This window comes from Dreissena polymorpha, chromosome 4, assembly GCF_020536995.1.
Source record: "Dreissena polymorpha isolate Duluth1 chromosome 4, UMN_Dpol_1.0, whole genome shotgun sequence".
Taxonomy (NCBI): Eukaryota; Metazoa; Mollusca; class Bivalvia; order Myida; family Dreissenidae; genus Dreissena; species Dreissena polymorpha.
Window position 1 is genome coordinate 113,029,448 of NC_068358.1, and position 17,893 is coordinate 113,047,340.

The 17,893-nt window shown below is 36.4% G+C and overlaps 1 protein-coding gene across 1 annotated transcript; it reads left to right on the top strand.

The window, feature by feature from the left end:
* The first annotated feature begins 3,982 nt into the window (after positions 1-3,982).
* On the top strand, positions 3,983-15,899 carry LOC127878126 (uncharacterized). Its single transcript, XM_052424549.1, has 6 exons — positions 3,983-4,040; positions 10,884-11,053; positions 12,855-12,962; positions 13,224-13,361; positions 14,161-14,311; positions 15,765-15,899. The coding sequence occupies exons 1-6, from the start codon at positions 4,020-4,022 to the stop codon at positions 15,849-15,851; spliced, it is 675 nt and encodes a 224-aa protein (XP_052280509.1). The 5' UTR covers positions 3,983-4,019; the 3' UTR covers positions 15,852-15,899.
* Positions 15,900-17,893: the final 1,994 nt, after the last annotated feature.

Genomic DNA, 17,893 nt, shown 5'->3' on the forward strand with positions numbered 1-17,893 from the left:
GATAGCTTGATTACATCAAGAGCCTTGGTATTATATAGACTCTCTTGAGCCCATTTCCCGGGAAAAACCAGTCCTTGGTGCATTTGGAAAGATCTTGAGAAAGCTGCCGCAGTTGGGATCGAACACAGGACACCTCAGTTGAAAGCGGACACCATATCCATCACAACATTGTGACCTCATTCATGTCTTAAACATTAAGTTTCCATTACTCATGTCTTCAGATATTTTCTTAAGGACCCAGCCTAATTAAATAAAATTTGAAATGCATAGACTCTTTTACAGAAATACAATACCTATATCAATAATATACATAAAAAACACACTAAATGGGGAATTTGAGTCCATTTTGATTTACACTGGAACTACCATGGATCATTCAAACATGTGAACTGTGAATGAACTAATAATATGAGCCTTGCTCTGTGAAAAGGGGGTAAAAATGCATTTGCGTATAGTGTCGTCCCAGATTAGCCTGTGCATTTCGCACAGGCTGATCAGGAACGAAACTTTTCGCATAAACTGGATTTCTTTATTTAAGAAGAGACTTTTTAAATAAATATCATAAAAGTGGAAAGTGTCGTCCCTGATTGGCCTGTGCAGACTGCACAGGATAATCTGGGACAAAACTTTACGCACATGCAATAAATCCCCTTTTCCCAGAGAGAATCATATGTATATATTAAAGTAACCTTCTAATGTTGTGTACACAGGAACGGTATAAAGGGCCCAGTGTACTTGAGGAGTAAACAGGGCGAGGTGTTCTATCTGCCGGAAACGGGTTGCCCAGTGTGGAACAGTGGTCACCTCATCAAAAAGAACACACACATCATAGTGGACAATGTCGTGGGTCAGCAGAAGTATGACCTGCTGGACCACATCACAGTAGGCTCTAGCTGAAACAGAACACACACATCATAGTGGACAGTGTCCTGGGTCAGCAGAATTATGACCTGCAGGATCACATCACGGTAGGCTCTAGTTCATACAGAACACACACACAGTGGACAGTGTCCTGGGTCAGCAGAAGTTTGACCTGCTGGACCACATCACGGTAGACTCTAGTTCCAATAGAACACGCACATCATAATGGACAGTGTCCTTAGTCAGCAAAAGTATGACCTGCTGGACTACATCACGGTAGGCTCTAGTTGTAACAAAACACACACATCATAATGGACAGTGTCCTAGGTCAGCAGAAGTATGACCTGATGGGCCACATCACGGTAGGTTCTAGTTCAAATATAACACAAATAGCATATTGGACAGTGTCCTGGGTCAGCAGAAGTATGAACTGCTTGACCACATCACGGTAGGCTCTAGTTCATATTGAACACACACAATATAACGGACAATGTCCTGGGTCAGCAGAAGTATGACCTGCTGGACCACATCACAGTAGGCTCTAGTTCATACAGAACACAAACATCATAGTTGACAGTGTAATGGGTCAGCAGAAGTATGACCTGCTGGACAAAATCATGGTAGGCTCTAGTTCCAATAGAACACACACATCATAGTGGACAGTGTCCAGGGTCAGCAGAAGTATGACCTGCTGGACCACATCTCGGTAGGCTCTAGTTCATACAGAACACACACATCATAGTGGACAGTGTCCTAGGTCGGCAGAAGTATGACCTGGTGGACCACATCACGGTAGGCTCTAGTTCAAAGAGAACACACACAACATAATGCACAGTGTCCTGGGTCAGCAGAAGTATGATCTGCTGGATCACATTACGGTAGGTTCTAGTTCAAAGCGAACACACACATCATAGTGGACTGTGTCCTAGGTCAGCAGAAGTATGACCTGCTGGACCACATCACGATAGGCTCTAGTTTTAACAGAACACACACATCATAGTGCAGAGTGTCCTAGGTCAGGTGAAGTATGACCTGCTGGACCACATCACGATAGGCTCTAGTTCCAACAGAACACACACATCATAGTGGACAGTGTCCTGGGTCAGTAGCAGTATGACCTGCTGGATCACATCACAGTGGGCTCTAGTCTATTGAGAACACACACATCATAGTGGAAAGTGTCCTGGATCAGCAGATGTATGACCTACTGGACCACATCACGGTAGGCTCTAGTTTGACCAGAACACACACAAAGTGGACAGTGTCCTGGTCGGTAGAAGTAGGACCTGCTGGACCACGTCACGGTAGGCTCTAGTTCAAAAAGAACACATACATCATAATGTACAGTGTCCTGGGTCAGCAGAAGTATGACCTGCTGGACCACATCACGGTATGCTCTAGTTCAAATGGAACACACACATCATAATGGACAGTGTCCTAGGTCAGCAGAAGTATGACCTGCTGGACCACATCAAGGTAGGCTCTAGTTCCAACAGAACACAAACATCATAGTGGACAGTGTCATGAGTCAGCAAAAGTATGACCTGCTGGACCACATCACAGTAGGCTCTAGTTCACACAGAACACACACATCATAGTGGACAGTGTCCTAGGTCGGCAAAAGTATGACCTGCTGGACCACATCACGGAAGGCTCTAGTTGAAATGGAACACACACATCATAATGGACAGTGTCCTGGGTCAGCATAAGTATGATCTGCTGGACCACATCACGGTAGGTTCTAGTTCAAATATAACACACACAGTATAGTTGACAGTGTCCTAGGTCAGCAGAAGTATGACCTGCTGGACCACATCACGGTAGGCTCTCATTCCAACAGAACACACACATCATAGAGAACAGTGTATTACCTGCTGGACTATATCACAGTAGGAATTAGTTCATACAGAACACACACATCATAGTGGACAGTGTCCTAGGTCAGCAGAAGTACGACCTGCTTGCCCACTTGACGGTAGGCTCTAGTTCATACAGAACACATACATTATAGTGGGCAGTGTCCTGGGTCAGTAGCAGTATGACATGCTGGTCAACATCACAGTAGGCTCTAGTTCATACAGAACAAACACATTATAGTGTACAGTGTCCTGGGTCAGCAGAAGTATGACCTGCTGGACCACATCACAGTAGGCTCTAGTTCATACAGAACACATTCATCATTGTGGACAGTGTCCTAGGTCAGCAGAAGTATGACCTGCTGAACCATATCACGGTAGGCTCTAGTTCAAATGGAACACACACATCATAATGGACAGTGTCCTGGATAAGCAGAAGTATGACCTGCTGGACCACATCACGGTAGGATCTAGTTCATACAGAACATACACATCATAGTGGACAATGTCCTGGGTGAGCAGAAGTATGACCTGCCTACCACATCACGGTAGGCTCTAGTTCCAATAGAACACACATATCATGGTGGACAGTTTCCTGGGTCAACAGAAATATGACCGGCTCGACCACATCACGGTAGGCTCTAGTTCACATAGAACACACACATCATAATGGACAGTGTCTTTAGTCAGCAGAAGTATGACCTGCTGGACCACATCACGGTAGGTTCTAGTTCTCTATCTTAATATATATATATATATATATATATTTATTTATTTATTTATTTATTTATGTATTTATTTATTTATTTATTTATTTATTTATATTAGATAGCTACTATTTACACCGAATATAAAAAATATTTTATAGAAACTTACATTTTTATAAAAAAAATCAGAGGTATAAACAAATTACTGGCCAAGTAGCCATCATGTGAAAGGTTTCGTACCAAGAAAATGATGCCCATGGGCAAGTTTGTTTCGCGGTATAACCCCATATGAGTATGAAGCGGTATGATTTGTGGTCTGTTTCGCAGTAAAGCCACATATGGGGAAGTTGCGGTCTGGTTTGTGGTTGTCAAAATTTATTCAGTTGCTTGTGATATGAACGGATCACGTGATCATGTGTACATATTTAGATTAGTTCTTGGTAGTGTTATTGATGTTTTCAATGTTGTTTTCGACCGAAATAAATAACATGATCTGTTTTTTCTGTGAAACTTTTTCTTATATAAAACATTTATAAGCAGTCATACTACTATTGCTCCGTACTCATGTTTATTGAATTATAACAGGATTAGAAGGATGATGTGGTCTTCTGCCAAGGTACAGTTTATTTTTACAGAGATCATGTACGTTAGTAAATGCTTTATACAAGTTTGCTAGTAACCAATTTATTGTTAAAATACTATTATGTGGATTGATGTTTATTCAATGATGTAATTTGTTATTCAACTATGTAATGCCTAATACTCGTACATAAATGTGAGATAATGTTCCAAACCAGTAAATGGGACAGTGCTAAATACAACGGTGTGTGATACTTATTTATACACGAATGTACGGCAATCTTTAATGCAAGTATGTCCATTCAATTAATGCTTGATATTTATTTAATGCTAATTAATGATTTTTTTTACAAAATCTCAGGGAATTATTTTTTAAGAAAGGACTACCATTTCTAGTTGGACTACCATTTCTAGTTTATTCTCTCTTGTGTTTTTTATCCAATGTGTTATCTCTCTTGACTTTTTATTGAGAAATGTAACAATTGAAATTTACACGAACATTTTCTCCGGTTGTCGAGTATTGCCATTACTCTTAAATGAAAAAATAAATTCACGGTATTATAATATAAGCAAACATCAAAATCAAAAACATAAAATGGCTAACCTGTTAACGATAATTGATTTCGGGGTCGACATGAGCAAAGGGTACTAAGAGAGGTTTTTGCTTTAACCAAGCAAACATTTAAGCTTGTCATTTGGTACAATTTCAATTTCAAAATAAAAAGAATCAGCTTTATTTTTCTGCCATTGTTTTTTTCCAGGCCAAATTTCCAAATCAAACACGTTTACATTTTCCTCTCAATGCTCGTATTCCTATTGGTTGGAACAGTGGTATCCCCAATAAATAATATTTTAAAGCCACGGAAAATGTTGACTGAAATCCAACATGCGCTGATATGTTGATTTTTAACGCGTACTTGTTACTGAACCAATAAATATGTCTACATATATGTGTCTTATAAACTATATACTAAAAATACCAGACAATACGCAACAGCGTACATTCCTTTGTTTACGTCTCTGGCATACAGGTTTGCAGTAAGAGGAACAATATAGTTTTAGTTATACATTATTTAAATGTGCTTCCCAGTTAACGGGGAAGTGTCAAAATACAAGTGCAAGATACAAGAACAAAAGGTAAAAATTTGCAACTTAAATCAACGATTCTTGTACATACTTGTATGTAACAACAACGGCAATAACGTGCTAAAGCTAATTATTTCAATTAATTAGACATCTGTATAATTATCACACACATGACACATAATAACAGTAAGAAACCAACAACAGCCAACACAATCGTATCGCAAGAGTTCAAGGGCTGCGAAAACCATTGGCCTGTGTTTGGTTCTCCTTGCAGTAAACAATCTTTCGCGCGAACCAGCGCATATTGTCCCTGAAATATAACATTTACAAACGTCCCAGTTCGTTTTATTTGCACAAACTTATCTGTAACATTGAAGTTGTCAAATTGTGAAATGTTTATGCGAACATTGTAACACATTTTTCCAATTGACATTTGCAATTCTGATTTACTTTTTATATTTTAAACCTATTTATATTTGCTCGAGTGCATAGAAAGTAATTCCTACTTATTTGAAATGCTCTCGAGTCCGTTTCCTGGGCCTAGAACCAGTACTTGGTGTCTTTATGGGAGATCGAAAGAACTCTCCCACAGCGGGGATCGAACCCGTGACCTCCCGGTCGCAAGGCGGACACCATATCCATTACACCACGGCGACCTTATTTACTTTTTATCACGTTTTGCAACTTAAAAGGTCATAAATTTGTGGATTTATTCGTGAATCTCATGTCCAGAAATGTGTCAATGTTCCTTCTGACCACACGTGTTCGTATATTGTTTACATACACATAAATAATGTGGAGTTTTTGGTACATGCGAATGGTAAAACCCAGGGCGTTTTGGTAGGTGAGAAATTGAGTCCTGCTGGCAAAACGCCAATCTAACAGAGGGTCGCCGCTTACCTCTTTGATCCAGATCCCATAATCGATATTATTTATCATATCCCAAAAACTGCTCGCCTTGAAATTGTGGTCAAGCATACATACGGATATGCACGGAACACAACATTTTGGCAAAGCTCATATTTCTAATAAGTATGTAGACAGCGCATGGAGATGAGGTCTATACCTTTTTGATTAATTTGCACAACTGTCATGGCCATGTAGGAATCGTGTCTAGTACTCAGTTATATGACAGACAGCTGGGATAAACAAACGTTGTGCGATGTATATCCGGGACAATAAATGACCAACTAGATGCAAGCTTTAACATGTTCTTGTAGTTATTCAAGTTTATATAATGTATCTATGTTATATATTATTATGTGATTATACGTTTTGACGTGACATAAAAACATGTGTATATGTAAGTATGAAGACGATGTACTTTTGTATAATATAACGAAGTGAAACTCCAGGAGATCCAGCAGTATTGTATTCCTATTATACTCACGTGTGTGGTCCTTTATTTATGGCAAGTGACCAATTGCCAAAACAGTACAGTACGGCACAATACGAAACAACATACAACACATAGTAGAATTAAGCTGGGGTCACCGCCTTGGAACGGTCAATGCTGAGCACTGGGGGTTTAAACCGGTTATAGAGCGCTCTACCTCACACTTGGCCAAGCAATATTAATGATACATATAAGTGTAAATCAAAATTTAACCTCATGGCATTGCAACTCAAAACAGTAATAAAAGGGAATTAAAACGCATTCAATTTAATTACTATTTAATTAATCAATGGTAGGAAGGAAGTCTGAATAAACTGTATGTCTGTCAGACTATAAAGCCTCAGACGCACCTGTTATATAAATGCATGCATTTAAAACAAAAACAACAGGAAACCCATCAATAAGTCTGAATAAACTGTATGTCTGTCTGGCTATAAAAAATAAAACAGGAAACCGATCACAAAACCAAGTGATTTACGGCTTACGAAAACCGATCACAAAACCAAGTGATTTACGGCTTACGGAAACTGATCAGATCTACCTTACATTAATTTTGATCAGCCTTATCTTTATAAATGTGGATGACCAAGAGTGATTTTAGTTGATTGTTTTGCTTCTGATCAAGGCTTATCCATGGCGTCGTACATTAGGGTATGTAGAGATTTATACGAGACATATATGTGTGCATTTCATTAGTTATACTCTATGTATTGTAAATGATTGGGTTGTTGTTTGGAAACGACTGTTAATATATTCACGAACATTAGAAATCATCCGCGCTCTGAGAAAATGGCAATTCAGGGACGACAGTGTCCGTTTATATGGAATATTTCGTTTTAAAAAAGTCTCTTTTTCTAGAAAACAATCCTTAAAGGCGGAGAGTGATGATGAGATTTTCTAGATAATTTAGAAAAAACGTGTATTCATAAGATAGCATTTTTTTGTCACGTTATTGTAAATAGTAAAGACTATCCAAAATGTATTTTTTGTTATTTAACATATTTAATGAGATTAGCATAGACAAAAATTTGTCAACAGGTCCGTACCACCTCTGATGATATTTTACTAATATCCTTGTCTTAAATATTTCAGACGCGTTATTATCAATATGATACTTAACCCAGATGTCAAAAAATACTTATTTATTATATATGCTTGTATGTGAAAGCTCCTGTTTTTATTTTTACACAGCTTTACATTGTATGGCTAGTTGATTGTAGTTCATATCTACTTTGGGAAAAGGTTTTTCCAATACACTGACACACTCAAATAGTTCAATATGTGCAGACAGTTTATTTTTTAAGTAAAGTTTTTAATCTCTTAAACTGAAACATTTATCTGATCCAGCTAATGAACATCTGTAAATTTGGATATTGATCTAACATGTATTAATGTTTACATAAGTATGTGTTTAATTAAATAGCAAGGCTTAACACTTTACTGACACAAATAATGAAAATGCAATAAGTCACTATGTTTATAGTTTTTGGATCAATGCTTTTAACTCACATATAATATGTTTTTAGAATATTGTGCAGTTCTCAAGAGATTTTATGTAAAACAACATGCAATACAATACTTACCTATTCTTCAATGATTTCAATTAACAACAAATAATTTGAGCATATTTTAATAATGATCAAGTAAACTGAGTATTTGGTCAAACAAATAGCTTGCTATGCTATTTCACTTGTTGTAAATGTTTCACTCAATTTCATTTGTGGACACTTGTGTAATGAACAAACCTTTTGCATTTCATGTACGTATTGTAAACATTAAGATCAAAACAAGCTGTAATCTTTTAAGTTTATTGGTAAAGGGGTTCTTTTGTATCATCTACCAAATGAATAGTTTAAACTTTAAAATTTATACCAATGGCTAACTTTAAGATTTTATCGTACAACTGCCGTGGCCTTAACGACAATAAAAACGTAATGATGTATTTAACAATTTGAAAAAAACAAAAAGCAAATGCATATTTTTTACAATATTGTCACTTTACCCCCATCAACCGAAAAACATGTATCTATGTGGAATGGGGAATGTTATTTCAGCCATGATGGTACTTCCAACTCTAGAGGAGTTTGCATTTTGTTGAAAATAATACAGCAGTTATCTTTCATGCCCCGAAAACAGATCCATCTGGCAATTATTTAGATTTAACATTTTATACAAAAAAAATTACTCTATTTATTATATACGGACCCAATAATGATAAACCTTATTTGTATGATGATCTTTTTCTAAAATAGACATATTTTATAGACCTATATCATATGTGGGGATTTTAATCTTGTACAAGATACAAAATTAGATTATTCAAATTACAAAAATCTGGATAACAACAAAAAGTCAAGAGCATTTTAATTTACTGTTATAAATGAGCTTGATATAAACTTTTAGATTAATCTATGCAAATGTTAACCAATATACACGGAGAAAACCAAATACTCTTCAGCAAGCCAAACTAGATTTCTTCCTTGTCACTAGCAATCTTGTGCAACACAAGACAATCTGAAATTAAAGCTAGCTACAAATCCGACCATTCAGTTATAAATTTAGATTTAAATCTCCGTGCAGTAACCCATGGTAAAGGACTTTGGAATTTCAACAATTCAATTTAACATGATGAAGAAAATCTTAAGATTATTAAATTAAAAATTGAAGAAATAAAAAAAACAGTATTGCTTACCTGTTTACACCACTTAAGTAATGAATACTATTGATGATAACTTAATGCAGTTTTCTATAAATGATCAGCTGTTTTTCGAAAGTCTGTTAATTGAAATCATAGGCAAAAAAATATATTTTTAATCGTACAAATCCACACAGAGGAAGAATAGGGAATTTTTTCTTAAAAATCAAACAAAAAACAATAGAAAAAATATTTACGAAATAAACATTGATGAGCTTAACTTATTGCAACAGGAACTCGCAAATAAACGTTGAACAATATAAAAGGGATCACTTATAAGATCAAATGGGTAGATGAAACTGAAAAAACAACATTCATCTAGAAAAACGATACCTTATATTATACACAATGATGATCAAAGTAAATATATATATATATATATATATATATATATTTATATTTATATTTATATATATATATGATTAAAACTAAATATTAACTAAAGCTGCTAAATATTACAAGACTTTATACAAAGAAGCATATCAAATGAAACGTATAGTAACTCTGACATATTTGATGAGCTAGAACAAATACAAACAGTTAAACTAAGTAATGATTAGTATAAATTATTAGAAAGCTTGCTGACAATGGAAGAAATCTCTGCTACAATAAATATTATTAAAAATGAGAAAAGCTCAGGCTCAGATGACTTCACTTCAGAGTTTTTTTTAAATTTTCTGGACTGATCTTAAATTTTGTATTCTTATAAGTCTAAATTATGCTTTCATCTCAGGAACCTTGTCAATTACTCAAAAACCGGGAATCATCACATGCATACCAAAAGAAAACAAACCAAGAAAGTTCTTACAAAATAAATCTTAGACCCTTTACACTTTTACACGTTTGTTTATAAGCTAGCCTTAGGTAAAATAACAAATATATTAAAAACCGATAAACTTATCGCCAAAGACCAAAGTGGCTGAATTGAAGGAAGAAATATAGGAGAAAACACACGACTACTATATGATATTTTACACAAATTATAAAATACACAGATGATAATAAAATACATGGACTTTAAATGACATTGGGCTTGTAAAAGGCCTTCGATACACTCTCATTCAATTGTATTGAAAACACTTTATTGCATTTTAATTTTGGTCCTATGCTCAGAAACTGGGTCCGTCTTTTCTTATATAACACCATGACAACTTTGTATATCAATGGGTTTTTCACAAGATTCGCAAGAGGTGGCCGTCAAGGTCAATCAGCGCGCATATCTTTTTGTTAAGAGTATAAACTTTGACTTTTCTAATTCGAAACACACACAAAAACAAGCATAGAATCGAAAATGTTGACAAGACAAGATATCTCAATCTGAAGATGACACCTCTCCTTTGTAAGATTGTTCTGACATCTCTCTTAACATTGATTTGCAGTTATTACATTACATATTTTTGCAATGACCAACCAAGGCGAAGACTCCAGCTTTAATCTTTTTTCTATGTTAATGTGTGTTGTACGTATTGTTCCGTATTGTGTAGGCAATGAGCCACTTGCTGCCTGCCTTAAATCAAATGCTAGCGTGTATTGACAATTGTTGCTTACGTGCTAGTTTTTCCGGAGTTTTATTATTCCTATAGTTAATTTGACATGAAAAAAATCGTCAATGTTTAGTACATGTCAAAACTAAATGCACGTATTGTAGAGATATAAATTACATTTCACGAATTGTTTATCACACAAAACAATGTTGTTTTCAGTGGCGGATAGTTTTGTTAGCTGTTTTTGTGGCATCCGTCAAAACGCAAGTAGGCCCTCTAGACAATAGCAGTATCGCTGCAGATCCCATAGACACCAGGCCGTGCTACCCATTGCCAACCCCCACACCGAATATTACCGACTGGGATGGTGCGGTCATCGACACGGAATGGTATGCATCGTTTTTTAAGTCATCCAACGCTGTTTCATAAAAGAAAACTACAGGGATTCCCTTTGGTCGTATGAGACGCGTCCTGGGTATTATGCCACACGCGGTTAGTTTTGCTTGGGACCAACCTGCGCATTCACGCAGTCATGTAAAGAGCTACCCTGTCCGCTATTAAGTTAGCAAGATTTCGCGGTCTCATAAGCGAACATAATGACTCCTCATCAGAGTGAACAGATGTAGAGGTATATCTGGAGCCAAACTGTTCGGAATTTTTTAAAAGCGAAATTTCGCACGACGCGGATAATATGTATGTACGTGCGTTCGCAAGACTGGTATCTGCGATTTTATGATAAGAGGTAAAAGTGCCTTCAATAAAACAAAAAGAAGCTCAATATGAATCGCGTTGTAACTTGGTAGTCAACATTGTAGCTCCTGACCAGACTCCGCGAAGGCTCAGGCCGGAAATAACGCTGAGTCATAATACAGTGGAGACCCTTCAAACCGGATCCTCTCTAAACCGGATCCTCTCTAAACCGGATCCTCTCTAAGCCGGATCCTCTTTTAGCTGGATCATCTCTAAGCCGGATCCTCTCTAAGTCGGATCCTCTCTAAACCGGATCCTCTCTAAGCCGGATCCTCTCTAAACCAAATCATCTCAAACCGGATCCTCTCTAAGCAGGAATCCTCGCTAAAACGGACAATGTGTTCGGTCCCGTTCTTTCGTTTATAAACAAGCATACAAAATATATTCACACCCGATATCCACTTAATTCAGGATTCCGGTCACACTGCAAATTAAAATTAGGTCATATTAAACGTGAGCAAACCCTACTTAACTGTTCAGTGAGTTATTTATTGCATGTAAGACCTAGTGTCAAAAACTTGTTAATTGCGGATTTAAGACGCGCGCAGTTGAGACAATTTTAACCATCAAAAGGAGTGCTTAAACTAATCATATGAACAGCCTAATAATGAATATTCATTTCATAGATGTTGCTCTTTTGTGTTGATTAACAGGTCGAATCAGGTCACATGTGTCAAAAAGCTAGATTACGATGTTTAATCTTAGAAAAACCTAGTAACCACCATATGAAACCACATTTATGACTCATCATTGATGGCTCTTGATTAGAATGTTTATCTTGACAATTCCTCTGCCTTTTTCGAATCTGTATAACATGGGGTCAAATACTAAGTCGAAAGATTAATTCGTTGACGATTGCTGTACATTAAACTCGGTGAGCGATTCAAGGACATAAGTGTGGTCTTGTCATAATTAAAATGTAATGATACATCTTTCGTAAGAATTCATGTTAAGATATGCAACATAACTGATTGATACACTCAAAGATATGTTGAAAGTGCGTGTTCTTTTAAAGAAAATCAAGGCAACTAACTTTAAGAATCTCAATATACTATTTCTCCTGTAAACCAGAATACTCCTTTAACCGGTATTTTTTGATGGGCGCGAAATATTTCGGTTCAGTCGAGTTCCAGTGTATCCATTTTCGCACGATGTGGCGCATATAAATTTGATTGCAAAACTTTTGTTTCACACATTGCGCTTTTTGTATGCAAATTATTGGTCTTTCAATCCCAGTTATTTGTCGTTCCCTCGTTAATGATGTCATTGAGTCAGATGGAGGGACATGCTCGTTTTATAATAATTTAATGACCAATCCTAACACAAGGTCTAGAATTTCAACTCACTATCACGATCGGAAGTTAACAATCATTACGTTAGGATATTCAACTTAGCAATCAGGCCCGGCGAGCCACAGAGGTTTGTACTTCTTGCTTGCAGGTGGCAGTACATAAGGAGAGGGTTGAGGCAAACTAGAGCTCCTTCCGAACTGGCGTCTAGCTACTCGAGCATAGAAAGCCGATGCATTGCACCAGAAAACATCGTCTAGTTAGTAACAAAAATGCGTTAGCCAAGTTATGTTTTTGTTTCCCATATTTGTTTCCAAATGGATCATGTGAGTTCAAAAATTGAGCATTAAGTCTACAACAAAATTCAGCATGCGGGCATTAAAGCTCTTAATTTTATTTATGTTAGTTATCCTTTATTATCATATTTTACATTTCTGAAGCTGCGTTAACATAAGCGATCCTATGATTCCGTTTACAGAATATAAAATGGAAGTTTGTAATCGTTTTAAATTACATTCAGCGACAATAGGAGGTTCTATTGGGAGATCGCGTGTCCTTACGATGTTTACTGGCTTGGCCGGTTCAACCATCCGGTTGAAGGAAAGTGCTGGGTCCTTAATCCGTGTTGGCAAAGGATCCGAGCGGTCAAATGCAGAACGTATGTTTAATGAAGTCTTAAGTGCATCATCTCTATTGACGCTTGAGTTTAAAATTTCTAAAGTTACTAAGGCAGTTATGAATATATAAATAAAGGAATACACTGTATATGCAATGCGCATTTTAATATTTGTTGTTTACTAGGATTTTTTACTCTAAATAATATAGTCAACCGATCATATAGTCAGTGTATTTGAAGAAGAGGAATACTATAATGATCGGTGTATTTGTTTTTATAAATAAGATTATCCCGCATAGGACATTTTTGCGTAATTAAATTTATGCATTTTGAAAGAATACAGATATAAGTGTAGTCGATTATTAAAAATAACAAAAGTAATACGTGTTAGTAATATGATTTTTTTAAAGGTCTGTACAGTCTGTAATAAAATTACTTAGCATTGGCGCAACGGCCTCCTTCTTATGTTGTATCAAAACGTGTATGTTATACAAAACAATTACGTTCAAAATTATACCCGTTTGTTTAAAGTCTGTATGCAAAAACGAATGTCAACTGATGGTTTTAACGTGCCTTTTTTAACACATTTTATTTCAAGATGCAAACAAATACATAATTATACAATATGAAAAATAACACTATAATGTAATGCAATCAGAGATGAAACAAAAACACATGCAACGCATCTTAAGTTATCTATATAATAGAAACCAATGTCATACAAAGCATATATGTTAGTAAAGTATCTCTACCTTTACAATTACATGTAATTGTGTGTTTAAAAATCATTCAAGAAAACAGAGACATTTGTCAGTACGTTTTAACGTGTCTTACTCCGCAGAGAATTATGCAACACTCGATGTCGTGTAGCCCACCCGCAAGTAAGGAACTCTGTCTGCCTGGCGAACAACTACCAGACATACACGGTCTGGGCCTTCTGTCCCGATGCCATCAGGAGATGTCAGATAAGACCTTGGACTTGCATCAAGAGAGTAAGAGTATTTAATATTTTAAAGACACATTTACCATTACTACTTATATTAACTTATTGGATACGCTCCTGAACACATATATTATGTACCTTTACCGAGATGATATAACGCGTCATGTTAAAATCAAACAAATGACTACTAATCTTTATGGATCGGTCTATAAACATCTTTTCGACGTGCTGTTGTACGGGTTTTAAAAATCTCGGGTTTACACCCTTCTGGGTTATCCCGTACCCCCAAATCCCTAATTGGTGTCTATTGGCAGATAAACAAAGCTTTATCACAAAAAAATTCAAAAAATGTTTTTAAATTGATTTCGTAAGTCATATTCGTATTATTCATATTAATTTAAAAATAGTTGTTCAGGATTTGTATATGTAGTTTAATGAAACAATGCTCTTTTTTAATGCTGTGCAACCCACTTAGTGTTTCTTTTGTAGGCCAAACATCGATAACACTACATATTGTGAATGGGTTCGAAGACTTTTTATATGCTGATGACCTTTAAACTATTTTAATATCACAATTAGTAAGTCGCAATCCTTTCAATGACTGCAATTGAATTCAGATCACGCATGATTATTCTACATAGGTTTAAGGGATCGATTCAAAAGTCAGTTTGAACAGGAATAGTCCCCAGTTTCATAAATTGCAAAAGTGTACACACATGTCATTAAAACATAAAACAAACTTGAGCTTTAAATGAAATAAACAACATAAACGATATTCAATTGAACACGACTTCACTAAACGACTATTGCGTGTTGTTTTTCTTATTCAGATCGAAGTACGCATGACCCAATGGTGTGAATGCTGGTATTTTATTCCTTGTATGTTTTCCTTAGTAAGATTGAAGTCCATATGCCTTAGTGCTGTGAATGCTGGTGTTCTATTCCTTGTATGTTTTCCTTAGTAAGATTAAAGTCCATATGCCTTTGTGCTGTGAATGCTGGTGTTCTATTCCGTATTGTTTTTCTTATCCAGATTGAAGTCTATATGCCCCAGTCTTGTGAATGCTGGTATTTTATTCACTGTTGTTTTCCTTATCCAGATCGAAGTGCGCATGCCCCAGTGCTGTGCATTCTGGCATTCTATTCCGTATTGTTTTTCTTATTCAGATTGAAGTCCGTATGCCTTAGTGCTGTGAATGCTGGTGTTCTATTCCGTATTGTTTTTCTTATTCAGATTGAAGTCTGTATGCCCCAGTGTTGTGAATGTTGGTATTTTATTGACTGTTGTTTTCCTTATCCAGATCGAAGTGCGCATGCCCCTGTGCTATGGATGCTGGTATTCTATTCCTTGTATGTTTCCCCTAGTAAGATTTAAGTCCATATGCCTTAGTGCTGTGAATGCTGGTGTTCTATTCCGTATTGTTTTTCTATTCAGATTGAAGTCTGTATGCCCCAGTGTGGTGAATGCTGGTATTGTATTCATTGTTGTTTTCCTCATTCAGATCAGAGTGCGCATGCCCCAGTGCTGTGAATGCTGGTCATGCTGGGACATGAAGGTCACCATGCCGGACTGGAAGGACCCCGGTTAACCAAGAGTGGCTCAACTCAATGTTTGACTGTAGAAAAAAGACGAGAGGCGTGGCGAGACTCGATTGAAAGTTTCACTGTAAAATAAAGAGCATTCTACAGCAAAATAGTTTTAGTTTTGTCCACTTCTTAAATAATTATCTTTTGACGCTTCGATCATGCGTTTATACAACTGGATTACGACCATAAAACCTGGCAGAATACTTTAAGGCAATGGACAATTACATTTGCGTTATTGTGTAAATACCTGTATAACGGTAATAGACAATAGTATCACCCAACAGCTTAAAGTGAAACATATATGCATGTGCATAATAAATTTATACTACACCGCGTAGTATTTTACATGCACGTGCATGTTATTCGTTCAAACAATTGACGCTATACACCTTGCATACCCGTATCCGATCATCAAATCAGTGTTTTTTTTAGTGTCTCTATTTTTTCTAAATCCTGTAGTTTTTGTCTCACAATGTTTGGACACCTGTATATTTTGAATATTTGTTTGCATCAAATTTCGGACACGAAAAAGAAATAATTATTTTAAGTATTCGAAATCTTAGAGTTATTGTTATTGCGGCACTTCGTGATTGTAGAATACACAAACAGCTACCTCGCTGAAATTTCATCGCGTGCACGTAACCATTGATCGTATTTAGCATTTGTATTCACTTCTAACGCAAAGCGCATGAGTATCAGTTGTTAAAAGTTCCAAACAAGATTTTCCTGGGCTGTGGACTTATACATGCTTGTTAAGTACACAAACACTACCAGCCAAATATGGAAAGGGGCCGTCTTAATTTGACACGTGCACATTGCCATTCATCCAATGTTTTCCAGTGAGTTTGAATTCACTTTTAGCGTACAATATCCGGGCTTCAGTGGCGTAAAGTCCCTATCTAGAGTAAATGCGGACTCAAAACTAATATGGGATTGTATATTGCACAAACAGATAGCACGCGCATATATCCTAAATTCGTCAGGCTCATGACCTTTTATTGAATTAAGCGTTTGTTTAAATTTTAAACGTACAGTTTTCACGTGTGAATGTCCAAACGTCCCACCGTTGGACTATTTCGTGCATATTTGTACACTTAGCTGCAAGATTGTATACGTGCTTTTAGGACATACAAGCACCACAATGCTGACATATGCACGTGCCGTCTTAATGCATCACGTACGCATGGTCATTCATCCGATTGAGTCTTGGACTTTATTCTTGCCTTTTTACTACCTTATAACGTACACAGCAAATGTTTCGGTTTACAAACAAGAGTTTTTCCTGACTACGGACTTAAATGAGGTACCAAAGAGCGTAGAGTCAAAAACACCTTCCAAGCTGCTATAGTCACATGCCGTCTAAATGAATAGCATGAACGTGACCATTGATCTAATGTACTTACAGCCCTTTTATTTACATTGTAACGTTTAGCAACCATTTTTGAGAGTCCAAAAGCCTCAAATAAGCGTTTTACAAGACTTTTTACTAGCACGTGCTTGGAGAGAACACAAACAGCTACTTTGCTGGTACAGACACGTGCATCTTTATTTTACACGAGCCTGTGATTATTAATCTAAAGTTGTGTTTATGTGTTTTAACATACTGTGCGAAGTTTTAAAAAGCCAAGAGTCCCAGACACAATTTTTTCCGGACTTGGATCTAATATTTGCTTGTAAAAGACAAAATGCTGCCAACTGGTATAGTAATTTGCCTTTTAAATTCGTGACGAACGAAATTCAAGTGGGAATGAGTATAGTGAGAGCAATTTAATTTCACTAAATTAAATCAGCAGTAACTAAGTGCCTAAATATTTACTGATGAAAAATAAAATCAGAATCCTAAACTAACCAGAGGAAAAACGGACTTGCTGAATATCGGTGAAAATGACAGTTTACAATCAAATTGAAAACATACCTCATATAATTGAAAGGGAGTATTGAAATGCGTTTGCCCATGCATTATAAGTTGAATTTATACTCTAGATTACTGTTCAACTGTAAATTATTTCGGTGTTGCTGCCGATGCTGCTGTTGCTTTTGATAT

What these genes read in the sequence shown, in the direction of transcription:
- LOC127878126 (XM_052424549.1), top strand. Translation starts at nt 4,020, where the DNA reads ATGATGTGGTCTTCTGCCAAG. An exon ending in GCGGTCATCGACACGGAATG is followed by an intron (nt 11,054 to 12,854) that starts GTATGCATCGTT and finishes TCTTGCTTGCAG; the next exon opens with GTGGCAGTACATAAGGAGAG. An exon ending in CGAGCGGTCAAATGCAGAAC is followed by an intron (nt 13,362 to 14,160) that starts GTATGTTTAATG and finishes CTTACTCCGCAG; the next exon opens with AGAATTATGCAACACTCGAT.